The sequence below is a fragment of the Arvicanthis niloticus genome, chromosome 27 (assembly GCF_011762505.2).
Source record: "Arvicanthis niloticus isolate mArvNil1 chromosome 27, mArvNil1.pat.X, whole genome shotgun sequence".
Classification (NCBI taxonomy): Eukaryota; Metazoa; Chordata; class Mammalia; order Rodentia; family Muridae; genus Arvicanthis; species Arvicanthis niloticus.
In genome coordinates, this window is record NC_133435.1 from 27596374 (window position 1) to 27616993 (window position 20620).

At 41.5% G+C, this 20620-nt stretch overlaps 1 protein-coding gene across 1 annotated transcript; it reads right to left on the bottom strand.

Moving 5' to 3' along the window:
- Positions 1-9588: 9588 nt before the first annotated feature.
- On the bottom strand, positions 9589-12431 carry LOC143439605 (PRAME family member 8-like). Its single transcript, XM_076925937.1, has 3 exons — positions 12143-12431; positions 11101-11688; positions 9589-10321 (listed from the first exon to the last, which is right to left on the bottom strand). Exons 1-3 carry the CDS (start codon positions 12427-12429, stop codon positions 9754-9756), a joined length of 1443 nt encoding a protein of 480 aa, XP_076782052.1. The 5' UTR covers positions 12430-12431; the 3' UTR covers positions 9589-9753.
- Positions 12432-20620: the final 8189 nt, after the last annotated feature.

A 20620-nucleotide genomic window follows, 5' to 3' on the forward strand; every position in this document is an offset into this window, starting at 1 on the left:
AATTGGTCAGAAATTCTATGTCATTTGTTTGTTGAGTGATCTGGGTATCAGCATAATTGTGACCTCATAGAGTACATTCACTCCTTTATTATGCAGGACACAAACTGGAGCCTAGAACACAATAGGCTATTGCTCACCAGTTGAGCTCAGTGGAAAACACCTGAAACTGCACATAGTTTCTTCATTGTGTGGTGTTAGAAAATAACACTGGAGCCACATAAGACTCAGGCAAGACCCCTGCTACTGAACATCTCCATTTTAGTCAATTAGTTCATTTCTTGAAGTTTTTATGAAATGGAATGTTTTTTACCAAGACTTTCTCAACTTGATATATACGTGTGTGTGTGTGTGTGTGTGTGTGTGTGTGTGTGTGTGTGTGTGTGTGTATGTGTGTGTGTGTGTGTGTGTGTGTGTGTGTGTGTGTGTGTGTGTGTATGGATCCACAGAGGCCTGGAGAAATGGGCCTAGCACCTGAACCTTGTGTTCCAACTGAGGGCCACCTCATGATATCAGTTCTGAAAACAAACTTTAGTCTTCCTTTAAAGCAAATGTGCTCTTAAAACATAAGTCATCTCTCTTAATCTATTGGTTCTTGGGCTTTTACTGTTTGTTTGTTTGTTTGTTTGTTTGTTTGTCTGAAGAGCATGAAAAGTGATTATTTTGAGCAAACCTCCATCAGGTTCATGGGTTCCAAGCATAAGGCCTGTGAATTTGACAGGCATAGAGGATACAGGGTGTTGGGGGAGGAATAAAAAAGGAGTTTGAGAGATACAGAAGTTGTGTTTTTATGACTTCTTCTGTGCCACAGGCCAACCTAGATGTCCATATGTGAACCACCTGAGCTGATAACATTATGTACCTACTCAAGATTATGAATGCCGACATGCCTGGCATCAATGTTTATATTTGGCTCTTTAAGGAGGCCATTTGTTGCAGAATCCTTAAATTTAGTTACTTTATTCCACTCAGACAACAGTAATGACATCTAAAAAGAAGGACTCATGCTGTATTTTTTTCAGTAAACATTACAGTAAAGAACATGCAGTTTACAAGTTCACAAGAAAGCATCTAGTTAATGTGTTCTGGCCAAAGCCAATTAAACCTGATAAGTTAACTTTCTGACTCCACAAGTCTCCTGTTACCACAGTCCATCCAACTGTTCCCATGTCACACTCAGCCTGCAACATCCCAGTCTCTGTACATGCATATGTTTCCACCAGAGCAGTTTCTGACGCCACAAGCTCTGAGAATCCTGGATCAGAGATATGTCTGGAGCTTTCTATTTCTTCAGATCCAAAGGTCATAGTTTTCTACTTGTTGAGGGCTTCATATCCACCCTATCAGAGCTGTAGTTATTTTGTTCATTGCCTGCCAGCTATTTCATACTGCTGAGCAAAAACAAAAACAAAAATAAAATAACCACTGTGGGACACATATGGACATCTAGGTTGTCTTGAGTTGGAGAGAAAGTCATGAACACAAACTTTCTGTCTCTCAGATTCCTTTCTTTCTCTCCACATACCCTGTCTCAGGGCAGAGTCAACCTGACTACATAAAATACCAGGCAGGTCACTATTCCAAATCTTTGGTAGATGGATAAAGTTACCAGCTAAGGTGGTTCAACAATAAGCACGTTGGTTGGTTTCTGGTACAGAAGTTATAAAAACAGCCTCTATGTCTCTCATACTTCTTTATTCTTCTTCCTCCACCTCTGTCTCTGCCTGTCAACTTTAGACACCTTGTTGCTTGGAACCTGTGAACTTGCTGGAAGTTTGCTCACAATAAACTCCTTTCATGTTCTTCAGAACAACAAACAATCAAAACCCAGGAGCCCATAGATGAAGGGAGATGACTCATGTTTTAAGAGCACATGTGGCTTTAAAAGAGGACCAAAGTTTGCTTTCAGAAAGAATATCATCAGGTGGCTCTCAGGTGGAACTCAGGTTTTAAATTCTAGGCCTAATTTTTCTGGCCTCTGTGAGTCTCAGCTTTTACATGTGCAATGCACAATACATATGCATATATATACACCTATTTGAGAAAGTCTTGAAAAAAATTCTCCATTTCACAAGGACCTCAGAAAATGAACTAATTAATTAAAATGGAGATGTTCATTAGCAGGGTGCTTGCCTAATTTTTTGTGTGGCTCCAATTTATTCCCCTAAACCACACAATAAGAAATTATGTGGAGTTTCAGGTGTATCCTAAGAGCCCAAATGGTGAGCAATAGCCTAGTGTATTCTTAGTTGGACAGGAAAGGGTTTATTCAGCTTACACTTCCACATTGCTGTTATTACCAAAGGAATTCAGGACTGGAACTCAAGCAGGTCAGGAAGCAGGAGCTGATGCAGAGGACAGGGGGGAATGTTACTGGCTTGCTTCACCTGGCTTTCTCAGCTTGCTTTCTTATAGAACCCAGGTCTACCAGCCCAAGGATGGCACAACCCACAGTGGGCCCTCTGGCTGTTGATCACTAACTGAGAACATGTTTACAGCTGGATCTCATGGAGGCATTTTCTCAAGGGAGGCTCCTTTCTCTGCAATAACTTCATCTTGTGTCAAGTTGACACACAAAACCAGCCAGTACAGTTGGTGTCCCCCTCCCACCACTGAAAATCCTGCCTGGCATAGGAGGTGGCCATTTCAGTCTCCTTATCCCCAGCTGCTGGAGTCTCAGACATGCTCACTTCCATATCCTCCCAGGAGCCTGCCCCATCCCAGGTCTCGGTCTTGTCCCTGAGATGCCCCACATGGATTGCTTTTCTCTTCCAGCCCTCTCACCCTCACTGCCACTCCCACCATACCTGATCTCCAAAACTGTTCTGGTCCCCACACCCTGTAATCAACCACTACTGATAATAGATTTTATTTCTCCTTCTGGGTGAGATTTGATCAAATACAACAAAACTTCTTAGACATACAGAGTAACTTCAAAGACACCTGAATCCAATAAAAACCGGAAGTTTATAGCTGTAATATACAAGCAACGGACCTGTAATCTATAAGCAAAAGAAAGTGAAAAGTGCCTGAGACATGCTTCTTCCAAAGAGAGCTTCCAAAATGCCTTTGAGTTTGCTTTGTGATGGCAACGACTGCTGGTCATTCAGCCTCACCAAATAAGTGTGATTTTCTTCCCCATGGAGACTTCATTTGCCTGGAGTAGTGTTTCATTTGTAAGATTTTATGGATTGGAGGTTGCTTTTGGGAACTTGTGCCTATTTCTTCTCTTAACACTGTCATGTCATGTGGTGCAAACTCGTGCAGGCACCGTGGACACTGCTTCAGTCTCTCTGAGTTCATGTGTACATCAGTTCTGCTGTATTTTAGAAGGCCTGATGTCTTCAGTTGAGGGACAGCCGCTATGAACAAAGTTGAGCACGTGTCTTTGTGGTATTGGGGTCCTCTTTGGGTATGTCTAAGAGTGGTAATAGCTAGGACTAGAAGGTAGGACAATTGTCAAATTTCTGAGAAACTGGCAGATTGATTTCACAAGTTTTTGTCCAAGTTTGCATTCTAGCCAGCAATGGAGAAGTGTTCCCCATGTTCTACAACCTCCCCAGCATGAGCTGTCCCTTGCTTTTAAAAGATTTATTTATTTATTATTTATTTTATTGGATAGTTTATTTACATTTCAGATGCCATCCTCTTTCCCCATTTTCCCTCCCTAGAAAACCCCTATCCCAAGCCCCCTTTTCCTTTTTGCTTTTATACCATTTTTTTAAAATGTTAATCAAAGGCTTCATAAATTTGGTAATGCTCAATCAGAAGTGTATCCCAATACCCAACCTAGATATATCAACTATCTTTGACTGGTGGAGACACGTGAACATCTGCCTCCATATCCCCCCTCTCTTTCTCTCTCTTTCTCTCTCTCTCATCACCTTGCTTCTCCTCTCCTACTTCTTCTCCTCTCCTTACTCCTTCTCTTCCTCTCAGTACTCCTTTCTCCTTAGCTCCTCCTGCACATCACCCTTCCTGTTAAAATAAAACTTTTCTCTCTAAATACAATTAGAGCATAATTATGCCTATTTGTATCATGAGGTACGAGATAGTCCTAGTACCCAGGCCCATCATTTTGTTGACTAACCAGAACCTCTGTCATCTCTCCTAACTAACACACTTAGTTTTGAACCTGGCTTTTTTCTTGGCTTTAGAATGAATGTCAGCTGAAAACCATCCACTCAGATCATTTCTCTCAAAGTGAATAGGCAGGATTGGCCATGAGACTGTAGGTTTTCAACCCCGTCAGAAATCCGGAATCACTGAGTTAACTGAAATTATGGGAAGCACAAAGCATAGCTTCTAAAACTTAGCCAATTGACAGAGACCACTGAACACCTGGACAGTCCCTATACTACAGAACTTTGGAGCATCCAATCTTCAGCCTTCTGCCTAGACAGAGTAATCAGCCCTTAATAATTCTGCATCACTAAGGTCTGTCAGATGATTTTTGGCCAGAAGATTTATTGATTTATTTCATGTATGTGAGTACATTGTCACTCTCTTCAAACACACCAGATGAAGTCATCAGATCCCCATTACAGATGATTGTGAACCACCATGTGGTTGCTGGGAATTGAACTCAGGACCTCTGGAAGGGCAGTCAGTGCTCTTGACCACTGAGCTATCTCTCTGGCCCATGAGCTGTCACTTGAGGTTGTGATGTTAGCCATTCTGGTGTGTGTAAAATGGAATCTCAGAGTCATCGTGATTTGCATTTCACTGATGACTTGGAACCTTGAGCATTTATGTAGCTGCTTCTCCCCACATAGAGAGTCCTCTGTTGAAATGCTCTGGGTAATTAAGTACCACATTTTAAATTGGGGTATTTGGTTTGTGAGTATCTAATATTTTGTTGTATTCATTGTGTTTGAATATCATCACTCATGTCATTCATGAGGACACTTTCCCAATCTTTAGGCTGCCATTTTGGTCTGCTGATACAATCTTTTGCCCTAGAGAAGCTTTTCAGTTTCATCAAGTGCCACTATTAATTGTTGATCTTATTGCCTGAGATATGGAAGTTGTGTCCTGTGGCAATGTGTTCCAGGCTAATCCCCCACTTCCTCTTGTATTAGATGTTGTGTATCCAGTTTTAGGTTGAGGTCTTTGACCAATTGGACTGGAGAGTATTTAGGGTGATAAATATAGAGCAACTTGCTTCCCTCTCCAGGCAGACATTCAGTTAGACAGGCTCCATTACATGAAGATGCTTTCTTTTTTCCAATGTCTCTTTTGGCTTCTATGTTAAAAATCTAGTGTCCATGATTGACAGTGGTGTGAGGTTCTTTCTGGGTCTTCAGTTGTAGTCCATTGATAAACCTATCTGTTTCTCTGGCAACACCATGCAGTTTTTAGTATAGTATGGCTATGTAGTGCAAAATGAGATCAGGCATGGTGATCCTTCTAGAAGTACTTTATTGCAGGGAATTGTTTTAGCTATCCTGGTGTTTTTATTTTTCCATATGAAGCTCTTTCATGGACTGTAAGAATTGTGTTGGAATTTAATTGAAATTGCTGTGAATTTGTACATTGCTGATGTATAAGATGAACTAAGTCTTTTAGGTAGGAGGGATGACAGAGGTTCTGTTTAGTCAACAAAATGATGGACTGGGTATTAGGTCTATAATGTACCTTACTGACACAAAGTGGTATAGTTATGCTCTAGTTGTATTTTAAGAGGAAAGTTTTATTTGAACAGGAAGGGTGATATGTAGGAGGAGTTAAGGTGGGAGGAGTAAGTAGAGGAAGAGGAGGAGTAAGGAGACAAGGAGCTAGGTGACAAGAGAGGGGGGAACATGGAGATGGCTGTTCGAGTGTTTCCGCCAGTCAAAGATAGATGATATATCTAGGTTGGGTATTGGGTTACACTTCTAGTTGTGTGGACATCTTGTTATTGAGCATTACCAAACTTATAAAGCCTTCGATTAACATTTTTAAAAAGTATAAAAGCAAAATGGAGAAGCAGGGATGGGATAGGGGTTTTCTAGGGAGGGGAAATGGGAAAACAGGATGGCATCTGAAATGTAAATAAAATACCCAATAAAGGAAAAAAAGTTTCAAAAAAAGAAAATTGCTGTGAATTCATACATTGCTGTTGGTAAGATGGCATTTTGTACTACATTAATCCTCTGGATGCAGGAGCATGAGAGACGTTTGCATATTCTAATGGCTTTTTCCATTTATTTCTTTAGAAATTTGAAGTTCTCATACAGGTATTTTGCTTGGTCAGATAGAGTCACACCAATAAATTTCATATTATTTTTGGTTTTTTGTAGGGTGTTGTTTTTCTAATTTTTTTTTGTCCAAGTTATCATTTGTGTTAAGAAGGACTTTTTAGTTAGGATAGATGACAGAGGTGATGGTTAGTCAACAAAAGGATGGACTGGGTATTAGGACTATCTTTTACCTCACTGGTACTGTAAGAATAAATTGTAAAAATGAAATTTTAGGTCTCAAAGTGAGAGTTTCTTAGGTTCAGAGTTTCAATTTACACTCAAGTGTTAGCTGCCCCTGGGGTGCATTCCAAGGGCTTGAATAAACATTTCAAAGGCACAAAAGACCCAAGATAGAGGCAATAAAACACCTGGGTAAACGGAAGTCACTTGAAAGGAATTCTCCCAGGAGCAAGATACAGATGTAAATTAGGATAATTGGGATGGGGGCTAGATGGAAACCAGGCTTGGGAACGGATGTTTGATATATCCAATCATATGTAACCGCGTCAAACTTTCCCGCTCTCCCCAACCCCTACCCATAAATATCCCAAGTTTCCTGGGCTAGGGGTCGGAATCTCTATCTCCTGTGTGAGATATATTCCGGCCTGAGAGCCCTCGTCATTAAACCTCCTCTGCAATTGCATCAAGAAGGTTTCTCGTGTGTCCTTGGGTTCGTGCAGGTCCGGACTTGGGTGAGAGTCCCCTTTTGGGGTCTTACAGTACAAATTGGCATAATTATGCTCTAATTGTATTTTGAGAGAAAAATTTCATTTTAACAGAAAGGGTGATGGGTAGGAGGAGCTAAGTTGGGAGGAGTACTGAGAGGAAGAGAAGGAGTAAGGAGAGGAGGAAAAGGAGGAGAGGAGAAGCTAGGTGGTGAAAGAGAGAAAGAGGGGGGAGACAGGGAGGCAGATGTTTATGTATCTCCACCAGTCAAAGATAGTTGTTATATCTAGGTTGGGTAGTGGGTTACACCTCTGATTGAACAATACCAAACTTATAAAGCCTATGATTAACATTTTAAAAAAATGTATAAATGCAAAAAGGAAAAGGGGGCATAGGATAGGGGTTTTCTAAGGGGGGGGCGAATGGGGAAAAGGGATGGCATCTGAAGTGTAAATAAAAGATGTAATAAATAAAAAAAAAAAACATGTTCACCAAAAAAATAAAAATGAAAAAAAGAAGGACTTCTGAATTTTTTGAGTTAACTTTCTTTCTAGCCACTTTGAAAAAGTTGTTTATCGGTTGTTGCAGTTCTCTGGCAGAATTTGAAGGGTCTTTTCTTTATAATATCAATTTTTTCTGTGAATAGAGATACGGTGACTTCTTCCTTTTTAACTTGTTTCCTCAATTGGCAGTAGTTTTTGTAGAGCTCTACCTAGAGTATCAAAATCTATATTGAGTATATAGGAAGGTAGTGGACTGCCTTGTCTTGTCCATCACGTTAGTGGAATTTCTTTACCTTTCTCTCCATTTAATTTGATGTTGGTTATCAGCTTGCTGTATATTGCCTTTATGTTAGGAGCCATGCTGCGTTTCCTGAAGTAGCTATACGTTCCCCATTATAAGATGGCGCTGGCTTCCTGTTCCTGGTTCTTCTTGGCCTTGGTGTCTGCAGCTGTGCGCAGGCGTAGGCGCGAATTTTCCCGCTGAAAGTACTATCAGTGGATATGTAAATGAGACCCCAGTCTGTAAGCCAATGAGGACAGATCATGTCTCTTTGATAGTATATAAGTCAGAACATTCTGGGGCTTGGGGTCCTTCCTTTGTTCTCCATCTTGCATCCTTCTAACTAAAAGAGCTGTAACAATAAAAGACGCTGTCAGAAGAATCTTGAGTGTGATGTGCTCCTTATCGGTGAGGTAGCATGTCTCACCTTTATTGTGTTTAAGTATATGCCTTTTATCTCTGGTCTCTACAGCACTTTTATCATGAAGGCATGCTGGATAACCTTCAAAGGCTTTTTGAGCATCTGATGAGACACCATGTGTCGTTTTTTTTTTTTTTTTTTTTCAAAAATGGTGGATTATACTGATGTATTTTCTTCCTATGTTGAAACATTCCTGCATCCCTGGAATGAAGCCTACTGGATCATGATAGATGATGTTGATGATATGTTCTTCAATTTTGATTCACAGTGGTTTATTTTGCATCTTGTATCCATATTCATATGGAAAATTGGTCTGAAATTCTATCTCACTTATTGGGTGAGCTATGGTTGTATGGTCTGGATAGCTGCATAGATAGGTAGATAGATAGATAGATGATAGATAGATAGATAGATAGATAGATAGATAGATAGATAGATAGATAGATGCATCCTCAGAGAGACAGTGAGGTAGACAGACAGATAGACTGTCTGACAGACAGTTTCCTAAGACAAACCCCTTGTATACTTTCACTCATCCATGCTGCAAGCCTCAAACTGGACCCCAAAGTAGTCTAGGCTATGGTCACTAGTTGAGCTCTTTGGAAACCTCTGAAACTCCACATACTCTCTTCATTGTGTGGAGTAGAGGAATAATATTGGAGTCATAAAAGTCGGGTTACAGCTACTGAACATCTTCATTTTAATTTATTAGTTTATTTTTGTAAGTGCTGTGAGATAGAGGGGCTTTTCAGACTTCCTCAATTAGGTGTATATGCATACATATATTGTGCACATTGGGCATGTATAAGCTGGGATCTACAGAGACCTGGAGAAAAGGCCCTACCACCTAAAGTCTGAGTTCCATCTAGGAGCAACCTGATGATATTAATTCTGAAACCAAACTTTGGCCCTCGTTTATATGGTCTCAATACATGAGTCATCTCTCTTCATCTCTCTTCATGAGTGTTTTTTATTTGTCTGTTGTCTGAAGAGCATGAAAAGAGTTTCCTGTGAGCAAACCTTGAGCAGATTCACAGGTTCCAAGCAAATATTCCAGCTAAGTCAACAGTTAGACAGGGAGACAGGGTGTTGGAGGAGGGAGAAAATAAGGAGTGTGAGAGACATAGAGGTTGTTTTTATGACTTCTTCTGTACCACAAGCCAACCTAGATATCCATATGTGAACTTCCTTAGCTGATAATGTTATCTACCTACACAAGATTTTGAATCCTGACATGCCTGGCATGAATCTGTTCATTTTGACTCCCTCCAGGGGGCATTTGTTGTAGAATCCTTAAATTTAGATTCTTTATTCGACTCAGACAACAGTAATGACATCTAAACAAAGTACCCATGTTCTATTTATTCAATAAGTATTTCATGGAAGAACCAAAAGTTTACAAGTCCCCAACAAAGCATCTAGTTAATGTGTCCTGGCAGAAGCTACTCAAAACTGCCAAGTTTGTCCTTCTGACACCACAAGGCCCCTGTTCCCACAGTCCATCCAACTGTTCCCCATAGTAAGCTCAGCCTCCAACAGTCACTGTATATCCTTTGGTTTCCAACCCTTGGAACAGTGTCTGAAGTCACATTCTCTGGGCACCCTGGATGAGAGATGTGTCCCAAGCCTGTCATTTATTCACACCCAGAAGTCCTGTATCCATGTTTACTGCCAGCAACCACAAAGTCTAGCCCCTTGGCCATAGACACAGTGCTCACCACATTTGTGGCAGCTACCTGTAGCAAAAGAGATGCTCTCAGGCTGTCTTATGGCCCTCAGTGTATCCATGAGCTCTTGAGAAAGATGGGCAAACATTTCTCTGGAGACATGAGCCAACTCATCATAGCACTCCAGAGGGGCAGGGTATTGTTCTACCTTCATCTTGCTCCAGTTGGCTGTATGTTGTAAAAAGTCCTTCAAGATGAGCATGGAGAAGTCATTGTTGTAGAAGTTGACCTTGGTGAGCTGAGAGCATTGTCTGAGGACAGGTAGCAGGGCACTGAGCTGGGAGTCCTTCATCCTACACCCCTGCAAATCCAGAGTCTCAAGAGTGTCTGCCACTTTCTCCAGGAGACCTCTCAGAGGCATAAGGTCCAAATCCCGTAAGACCACACCTCTCATCTCCAGATGTTTGAGCTGAAATAGGCTCTCACAATAGCAAAAGGAATCCAAGTCTGACTGTGAAATTTTGTAGTGACTGATAGAGAGGGTCACCAAGGGTGTCAACAGGCACCTAGGGATAGAGGAGACCAGAGGGTTAGTTCTGGCAAATGATGGGGAGGGTGGGGTTTTCACTGTTGTTGAAGGGACCAGGTGCCCCAATGTCAGTGTGATCAAATGATCAAAGATATTATCTCAGATGAATACTTTTGGAATCAGCTTAGTTAAGGCAAACTCACAGTTGATCTGCCACCCTTAGTCTCAAGCAGAAACCAGTTTAGCCTATAAGACCTGGAAATCCACAGAAGAAATTCCATGCTAAGAGAGTCCTGACAGGACCTAGGGACATTACTTGTGGGTTCACTCAAGGTGTCATTCTATCCTAGCATTTGCAGAGTCACTCATGCTATCATTTACAGGCCCACACTCTCCCCCTTGTCCCATGCTCTCAGCCCTACTGGGCTCAAAACCCTTCACTAATGGGAAAGTAGGGGGAGATAGAAATCTGTTTCCACTGATCTAAGCACAGAGCTCACCTCCTCTTGTTGCTGGCTGAGTCCCCCAACTTCTAACTACATGCTTAAATTTCTGTTTCCTTTCTGGTCAATTGGTTGGCCATGATTCAAAGAACTGACCCCTCTTGACCAGGTCTGACCTACTCCTTACTTCAGTCCTCTACTTCAGGAGTGCTCATTGAAGACATTGAATCACCACATATAACTTCCCTATCCTAAGGATTTCCTAAATGTTTGTTCTGGGAGACTAAGTAGTGGGCATTCTGTACAATGGATACTTAAAATGCAATAGGAAAATTTGCCCTCCTAGTTGACCCAGCCCTCCTTTTTTGCTTACCTGAAGACCTGATTCATATGGTCTGTGAGAAAGTGGATGCCACTCAAGGAGAGATGCTGGAGACAATTGAATTTGGAGAACAGAGAAATGAACTCCTTGACACACTTGTCTTCTCTGTCTCCTGTACTATTGGCAATCTTGAAGACGTTCTTATAAAGGGGTGCCAGGAGCAGTTTTCTAAGATTTCTCATCTGCCCAAAGCAGGGAGCAAATTGAGCCAGCTTGAACACATTCCACTCAGTGTTAAGTTCCAATTCTTCAATGTGCTCTGGATGGAAGACAGTCAATATCTCTTTGATAAAGTTCACAGGCATCGCCCAGATCTGCATCTTCGTACAGCACAAATGTAGGGAGCCCTTTCTCTGCTGGGCCCATTTCAAGAAGCATGCTTGTGTTTCATCAAGTCGGGGCCTGAGGCATAGGTCAGCTACCACCTTCACCTGCCTCCTCAGCCCATATCTGGGAAGGACCTTCAATCCTGGCTTCTCATTGAAGGTCTCTGAAGAACAGCTGCCATCCTCTGTACCAGCCCATATGTTCCAGAAGGCATGGTGCACATTCCTCAGGTCCAGAACCTGAACTTTTCCCCTGGTGAGGATGAAACATGTCAAGTGACAGCAGACATGACAGGACCCTCAGTCAGATTGCACCACATGACCCTAAACTCCACTCTGCCCAACTCTACCAAGGTGTATGTTTTAAACAGCAAGAGTGCAACATGCACACATGCATGCTACAGAAGCTCTCCCTGAGCTGCATGTGTAGACCTGACCACTTTCCTTCTGCTAAGGTACTCTTCATTTCTTTTTAGTCCCGTTATTTGTGGTATGAGAATGCCAGGGATAGTCTCATTCTACTGTGAGCCTACCTCTACTCCACAGACAACTAATCCACAGACAACTGTGCTCAGTCCAAGCAAACAATAGCTTTCAAGGCTCCTGCTTTGCTGTCTGATGATCCCATCAGAAGCCATCCTCCCTCACCCCACAATGTCTACTGTGTTCCCCAATGCTCCCTTCTACAGTACTTGCACATTGCTTACCTGGGGTGAAACTTTCTTGTCAGTCGCATGTCTACTCCATCTAGCACAGCATGGAAAGTTTCCAGGTCAGGTGTCTTCATCAATGCTCCAACAGGAAGACAGGGGAAAGGCCAGGCTGCCACCATTGCCTTTACAAGGCTGGTGTGTCTGCCAGTGAAGGCATCCTTGAATAGTGCTGGGAAAAGACCGCAGGGCAGCTCCTTCACAGAGGACATGGCCAAAGCCTCACTGCTCAGCAGACTCTGCCTTGCCAGCTTCTGGAGTGTGGGTGGGTTCTGAAGACTCATCCTCTAATGTTTCCAGTCAGAAGGCTCCTGGGGAAGGTGTCAGGAAAAATATAAATTCAAGACAACGTTGGTAAAACTTCCTCACCATCACATTGACCACTAAGCTTCTGAGTTACTGCTCTGATAGTGATGGAGAAATCAATGTACCTATTCACTCTAAACTAGTGATGTAAAGCAGACTCCCACAATGGTAACATGGGGGTCTGTTTGTCAACCAAATGGGCACATTAATTATCAGATCAAATGTTTTATGTATGTTCTTTTCTCAAAAACAAAAGAACAGTACCCAAACCAAACCAATGGACCAAACAAACAAACAAACAAACAAACAAAAATCCTTGTGATGTGGGTCAATATTGATTCCCAGAAAGCAGAATGACTTCATTGTATTTCTACAATTTTTAGGGTTTCCTGGTTCTGGGAAACAGAGCATACCAACAGAGCAAAGCTATGTGTAAAAGAGGCAAGGCAAAGCCTAAGGAAATACATATGACTAAATCACAAGTGTCATTTCACCTATTGGGAGCTGAAGGAGATCATAGATACATGGTCTACATGTCTGCAGTGTGAGCCAGGGTCTCACAAAAATAAAGACCATCATTTTAGTGAAGGGAAATATGAGAGAACATGTTAGCCAGAATGATCTGATTTCCAACTTTTCCAGGGCCACAAGGCCAGTTCTAGGATAGTTTGAACAAAATACAGAATCCTGTCTCAAAAAAATTATATCAAGCACACTATTGAAATATACAAGCTATCACAGAAATATATCAGAGACTAGGCTAAAACTTCATTTGGAATGAAACCCAAGGTCTTCCATAAGTTCCTCTAAAGGAGTCTAAAGTTCTCTATTTCAAACTGCATGACCCAAGAAAAAATCATTACATACCTGTTTTGAGCACTGCAGATAGTTCTCCAAGTTCTAGCTGAACCAGGCAGTTATCCAGGTTGCAGGTCTCTGAATGTGTTCTCTGCTTCCACAGAAGCCTTTATATACCTCTCTGCTCACCCCTCCCTGTTGTAGCCACACCCTCCAACCCCTACCTGGAATTGGATTTCCTGGCTTAATCTCCACCCTTTAAATTCTAGACCAAATATTCAATCATTCCGTTGATTGAATCAGACAGACTTGTGATCAGATACTCCCCACTCATCACCATCCCAACACCCCCAAAAGTTTTTGGATAACTATAAACATTCCACTTGTTAATTAACCATAAAACACCAAGTTGGTTGTTTTGGTTCTTCATTTGCTTAACGTTTATTTAGTTTTCCATTTGTTCCAGTGACTGTGTCAGGCTCTGAAACCAAGGTGGTTTTACAAGTCAAAGTTCTAGCAATTCTCTTGACTCAGAATCTTTTTACTGCTAGGATGACTATCGTGAAGAGCCATATCTGGATGGGTTTTATTCATGGGACCAGACACATTCCCAGTATGCTTCCTCTCATGGTTTATTCTGTTGCTGATTAGAGACATAACATAATTCAAAGATATTCCTTTTCACTGTATTTTGAACAGAATGCCGAGTCAGAGACTGGAATATGTCCTGGAGGTCAAGGACTGAAGTGGATGTTCTGTCAATAAATTGCAGCAGCAGCCATTCAAAAGGTGGGACAGGAGCATGGCTTGATTCCATTACTATGGTAGCCATGGTGTTGAGAGTGTACTCACTTGCCAGGGAGCTCCCAGGCATACAGGGAGTCCTGTCCCCAACTCTCCATGCAGCAGACATGATGGGGCGAGCGGGTAAGCTCAACATTGGAAGTTGGAGGTAGGAGGCTCAGTTCAAGGTCATGTTCAGCCAATGTGTGAGCTGAAGAATAGCCTGAGCCCTACAAGACTGACTTTATAAATGGACAAAAGCAAACATAAAAAGGAGGGTCTGAAGGAGATGCTCCCCTGGGCTCCCCAGGAAACAGAGAGTATGTCAGGTAGGACCAACAGCCTTCCTTAAAGGGATGAGATCTTGAGTGGAACTTGAGCTGGAGACTTGGTTTGGTAGAATGAGCACCTGTCAATCTTCTCTTCCCATCATTGACATTGTGGCTTTAAATGATCTGTGACTCCAGTTCCAGCAAATCTAAAATCCACCTTTGACCTTCTTGGGCACCAGGCCTCTGAGGGCTGCCCATTCTTATTTGTACTCAAAACATCCCTACACATAGAGTAAACCTTCGTAAAACTCAGATCTATGTTGGGAGTGGTGGTGCACACATTTAATCCCTGCACTCAGAAGTTGAAGGTTGACCAGTTCAGCATGTACAGGGCTAGCATTTTCTAAATAACTAATTCCCAACCAGTGAAGCCTATGGAGTGAGGACCTTTCTTAAAAGTAAACTGGAGCTGGGCAGGGTGGCACATGATTTAATCCCAGCACTGAAAAAACAGAGGCAGGGGGATCTCTGAGGTCAAGGCCATACTGGTCCACAGAGTGGCTTGTGGGTCACTCAGGGCTCTTAAACAAACATACCCAGTCTCAAAACAAAGTATACAAACAAACACACCAACAAAGTATTGTTTACCTCTTGCTGTAAGTACAAACCTTAAGCCTAGCATGAGGGTGGTAGAAGCAAGTGGACCTCTGAGGTCAAGGTCAGCCTGGTGTAAGGTGTGAGTACAGGAAAATCCAGAGCTGTTAAACAGACAAACCCTGTCAAGAAATCAAAACAAAACAAATCAAAACATACCAAAAATACAAGGATGTCTTCTGGTAAAAGTAAGGAGAATTCAATAATGGAAAGAAATATTCTCAGGGTCAAATGGGACTTTGAACTGGGTGGAACTCATGAGCAGGGAATTATGGAGCCTAGGGGCTAGCATTGACCTTGACAAGTTAATAGACACCACAATTATTAATGAAAGGGCCACAAGTACCTCTGGCCAGTGATAAAGACAATGACTCCCTTTATAGAGAACAGGAAATATTTCAAGCCTCAAGGGGCATGAAGGCCTTTGTCTCAGTACCCAATTATGAGAAAAGGACTTTCTGTCAGGTCCAGGTTTGGGGCTCAATGGTAGGGGATAGAGCCCTGATCCTGTTATATTCCTGGAAGCATTTTTTTAGCAGTTTTCTCTGATTGACCTGTGTCCCTCTGAGGAGTTTGTTCAGTGTGTCTTTGAGGAATTCCATGCTAAGGTGTGGAGCACAGTAGATTCTGTAATTAGGGGAGGAATGGTTTCACTCAGGTCTAGGAGCTTTGTCATTGTGACTTTGATCTTCTGTTCCCTGTTCTTCAGAGTAGGACAATGGAGAGCCGGGCAGGTTTTGTTGTTGTTGTTTGTTTGTTTTTCTGTCTGTTTCTGTGACCTCTGTCATTGTTCAAAAGTTTCCTCTAGCCTTGACTGAGGCTGAGATCCTGCTGCTAAGACCTGTGTCTGGCCATAAAACTTCCAGTGCTCTTGCTGCTCTGGTGCTCAGAGATTTTTATCTGGTAGCTTGGTGACCTTTAACAGATATGCAGGTGTATCAGCTGCTTCACAGTGGAGCCATTAGTATTTGGTCATTCAGGTTGTCCTAGCCCACACAATTCATTTCTGTTGTCATCCCTGAGCCTCCACAGTAGGAAGTAGGAAGGAACACTTGCAAGCCTCACAGCAACATCTTTTGACTGCCCAAAGCCAGGAGCAGCCATTTTCTTTCTTGCTTGTCAATTGCACTCAATAGGCAGAGGCCAGAGAATGAAGACTTGGAATCCAAACAGACTGCTGTGCTTGGCTTTTCCATTTTATTTTCTCCAGATTTTGGCTATCATATAACACTGGCCACATCGATGGTGGTTCCTCAACCTTTGCAAATCTAGAAACTCTCTGCCAGATATGCCTAGATAGTAACCTCAGGGGTCACTTTAGTTTCACTTCATCCAGAAGGACAGCATCAACCACACTGGATCCCAATGACAGTACAGAACACAGAGCAGTTGCCTTCCAGTCCAGGAAAATCTTGGAAAGGTTTGCCAGCTATAAGATTGGGAATAACCTGTTCTTTGTTATGCCCATTTTTCAGCAACCCAGGAAATAGTCAGTAAGTGCAAGTCCACTGTAATAACATAGAGAGCCTTTATTCAAGGGACAGACCCCAGTTGCAAACCCTTCCCACTGCACAGGTTAGGAATGTGATTCTCCTGTCCAAGGGCTTTGAGTTTTTATACACGAATATGCATAAGCAGGGGTCCTTGAGTTTTGGGGTTACATGACAGGGGAAGCCTTCCTTCAAACCTCATATCTATAGTTCAGACAGCTAGGCAGAATCATGCAGCTAGGAGGGGGTGGGACTCTTCTTACCAGGGGAGTAACTTATGGTGCTATCAAAAACTAGTGTGTTTTTACAAACTAGCCACAGCTGTCTGGGAACACTTAATTGCCTTTGTCTCAGGGCCCAAGTGTGGAGCTCTTATCTCTTCAAGGATGTTTGGTCCTTGTTTGTCTCAAGGACAGGAGTCATCTGAACTGGAGAGATTTTGGCCTAATATCCACTTACCAATGAGTGCATCCCACCAGCAATTCTCAAATTTCTAAGAAATTTCCAGGTTGATTTCCCAAGTTTGTACTTTCAACCAGCAGTGGAAAAGTGTTCCCCGTGTTCTGTAACGTCCCCAACATGAGCTGTCACTTGAGGTTGTGATCTTAGCCATTCTGGTGTGTGTAAAATGGAATCTCAGAGTCATCGTGATTTGCATTTCACTGATGACTTGGAACCTTGAGCATTTATGTAGCTGCTTCTCCCCACACAGAGAGTCCTCTGTTGAAATGCTCTGTGTAATTAAGTACCACATTTTAAATTGGGGTATTTGGTTTGTGGGTATCTAATATTTTGTTGTATTCATTGTGTTTGAATATCATCACTCATATCATTCATGAGGATCTTTTCCCAATCTTTAGGCTGCCATTTTGGTCTGCTGATACAATCTTTTGCCCTAGAGAAGCTTTTCAGTTTCATCAAGTGCCACTATTAATTGTTGATCTTATTGCCTGAGATATGGAAGTTGTGTCCTGTGGCAATGTGTTCAAGGCTAATCCTCCACTTTGTCTTGTATTAGATGTTGTGTATCCAGTTTTAGGTTGAGGTCTTTGACCAATTGGACTGGAGAGTATTTAGGGTGATAAATATGAGCAACTTGCTTTCCTCTCCAGGCAGACATTCAGTTAGACAGGCTCCATTACATGAAGATGCTTTCTTTTTTTCCAATGTCTCTTTTGGCTTCTATGTTTAAAATCTAGTGTCCATGATTGACAGTGGTGTGAGTTTCTTTCTGGGTCTTCAGTTGTAGTCCATTGATAAACCTATCTGTTTCTCTGCCAATACCATGCAGTTTTTAGTATGGCTATGCAGTGCAAAATGAGATCAGGCATGGTGATACTTCTAGAAGTACTTTATTGCAGGGAATTGTTTTAGCTTTCCTGGTGTTTTTATTTTTCCATATGAAGCTCCTTCATGGACTGTAAGAATTGTGTTAGAATTTAATGGGAATTTCTTTTAATCGATAGACTGCTGTTAATAAGATGGCATTTCCTACCACATTAATCCCCCAGATGCAGGAGCTTGAAAGACCACTGCACCTTCTAATGGCTTCTTCAATTTATTTGTTCAAAAAATTGAGTTCATTTTCATATATGTATTTTGCTTGCTTGGTCAGAATTACATCAATAAATTTCATATTATTCTAGCTCTTTTGATAAGTGTTATTTCCCTAATTTATTTCTTAATCCATTTATCAATTGTATTAAGGAGGGCTTCTGAATTTTTTGAGTTAACCTTTTTCTAGCCACTCTGCTGTGTGTATTTATCAGCTGTTGCAGCTCTCTGGTAGAATTTGAAGGGTCTTTTTTTTATACTATCAATTCATCTGTGAATAGAGATAAGGTGACTTCATCCTTTCTAACTTTTTTCTCCTCAGTTGGCACCAGTTTTTGTAGAGCTCTACCTAGAGCATCGAATTCTGTATTAAATATATAGGAAGATAGTGGACTTCCTTGTCTTGTCCATTACTTTAGTGGAATTTGTTTTACATTTCTCTCCATTTAATTTGATGTTGGTTATCAGCTTGCTGTATATTACCTTTATTTTGTGTATGTATATGGTTTATAACCCTGGTCTCTAACAATTTCATTTAGAAGGTTTGTGGATTTTTTCAAAGGCTTTTTCAGCATCTGACGTGATGATCATGTGTCCTTTTTCTTTCAGTTTGTTTATAAGCTTGGTTATACTCTTGTATTTATTTTTCTATGTTGAATTACCCAGCATCCCTGGTTTGAAACCTTCTGGATCATGGTAGATGATGGTTTTTATGTGTTTGTGGATTTTGATTCCCAGTATGTTAATTAGTACTTTGTATCAATGTCCAATTGGAAAATTGGTCACAAATTCTATGTCATTTATTTGTTGAGTGATTGTTGGGTGATCTGGGTATCAGCATGATTGTGTGTGTGTGTGTGTGTGTGTGTGTGTGTGTGTGTGTGTGTGTATGGATCTACAGAGGCCTGGAGAAATGGGCCTACCACCTGAACCTTGTGTTCCAACTGAGGGCCACCTCATGATATTAGTTCTGAAAACAAACTTTGGTCTTCCTTTAAAGTAAAATGTGCTCTTAAAACATGAGTCATCTCTCTTAATCTATCAGTTCCTGGGCTTTTATTGTTTGTTTGTTTGTTTGTTTGTTTGTCTGAAGAGCATAAAAAGTGATTATTTTGAGCAAACCTCCACCAGGTTCATGGGTTCCAAGCAAAAGGCCTGTGAATTTGACAAACATAGAGGAAACAGGGTGTTGGGGTTGGGGGAGGAATAAAAAGAGTTTGAGAGATACAGAAGTTGTGTTTTTATGACTTCTTCTGTGCCACAGGCCAACCTAGATGTCCATATGTGAACCACCTGAGCTGATAACATTATGTACCTACTCAAGATTATGAATGCCGACATGCCTGGCATCAATGTTTATATTTGGCTCTTTAAGGAGGCCATTTGTTGCAGAATCCTTCAATTTAATTACTTTATTCCACTCAGACAACAGTAATGACATCTAAAAAGAAGGACCCATGCTGTATTTTTTCAGTAAACATTACAGTAAAGAACATGCAGTTTACAAGTTCACAACAAAGCATCTAGTTAATGTGTTCTGGCCAAAGCCAATTAAACCTGACAAGTTAACTTTCTGACTCCACAAGTCTCCTGTTACCACAGTCCATTCAACTGTTCCCATGTCACACTCAGCCTGCAACATCCCAGTCTCTGTACATGCATATGTTTCCACCAGAGCAGTGTCTGATGCCACAAGCTCTGAGAATCCTGGATCAGAGATATGTCTGGAGCTTTCTATTTCTTCAGATCCAAAGGTCATAGTTTTCTACTTGTTGAGGGCTTCATATCCACCCTATCAGAGCTGTAGCTATTTTGTTCCTTGCCTGCCAGCTATTTCATACTGCTGAGCAAAAACAAAAATAAAATAACCACTGTGGGACACATATGGACATCTAGGTTGTCTTGAGTTGGAGAGAAAGTCATGAACACAAACTTTCTGTCTCTCAGATTCCTTTCTTTCTCTCCACATACCCTGTCTCAGGGCAGAGTCAACCTGACTACATAAAATACCAGGCAGGTCACTATTCCAAATCTTTGGTAGATGGATAAAGTTACCAGCTAAGGTGGTTCAACAATAAGCACCTTGGTTGGTTTCTGGTACAGAAGTTATAAAAACAGTCTCTATGTCTCTCATACTTCTTTATTCTTCTTCCTCCACCTCTGTCTCTGTCTGCCTCTCAACTTTCGACACCTTGTTGCTTGGAACCTGTGAACTTGCTGGAAGTTTGCTCACAATAAACTCCTTTCATGTTCTTCAGAACAACAAACAATCAAAACCCAGGAGCCCATAGATGAAGGGAGATGACTCATGTTTTAAGAGCACATGTGGCTTTAAAAGAGGACCAAAGTTTGCTTTCAGAAAGAATACCATCAGGTGGCTCTCAGGTGGAACTCAGGTTTTAAATTCTAGGCCTAATTTTTCTGGCCTCTGTGAGTCTCAGCTTTTACATGTGCAATGCACAATACATATGCATATACATACACCTATTTTAGAAAGTCTTGAAAAAAATTCTCCATTTCACAATGACCTCAGAAAATGAACTAATTAATTAAAATGGAGATGTTCATTAGCAGGGTGCTTGCCCAATTTTTTGTGTGGCTCCAATTTATTACCCTAC

What these genes read in the sequence shown, in the direction of transcription:
- LOC143439605 (XM_076925937.1), bottom strand. Translation starts at nt 12,429, where the DNA reads ATGAGTCTTCAGAACCCACCCACACTCCAGAAGCTGGCAAGGCAGAGT. An exon ending in ACAAGAAAGTTTCACCCCAG is followed by an intron (nt 11,689 to 12,142) that starts GTAAGCAATGTG and finishes CATCCTCACCAG; the next exon opens with GGGAAAAGTTCAGGTTCTGG. An exon ending in CATATGAATCAGGTCTTCAG is followed by an intron (nt 10,322 to 11,100) that starts GTAAGCAAAAAA and finishes CTCTATCCCTAG; the next exon opens with GTGCCTGTTGACACCCTTGG.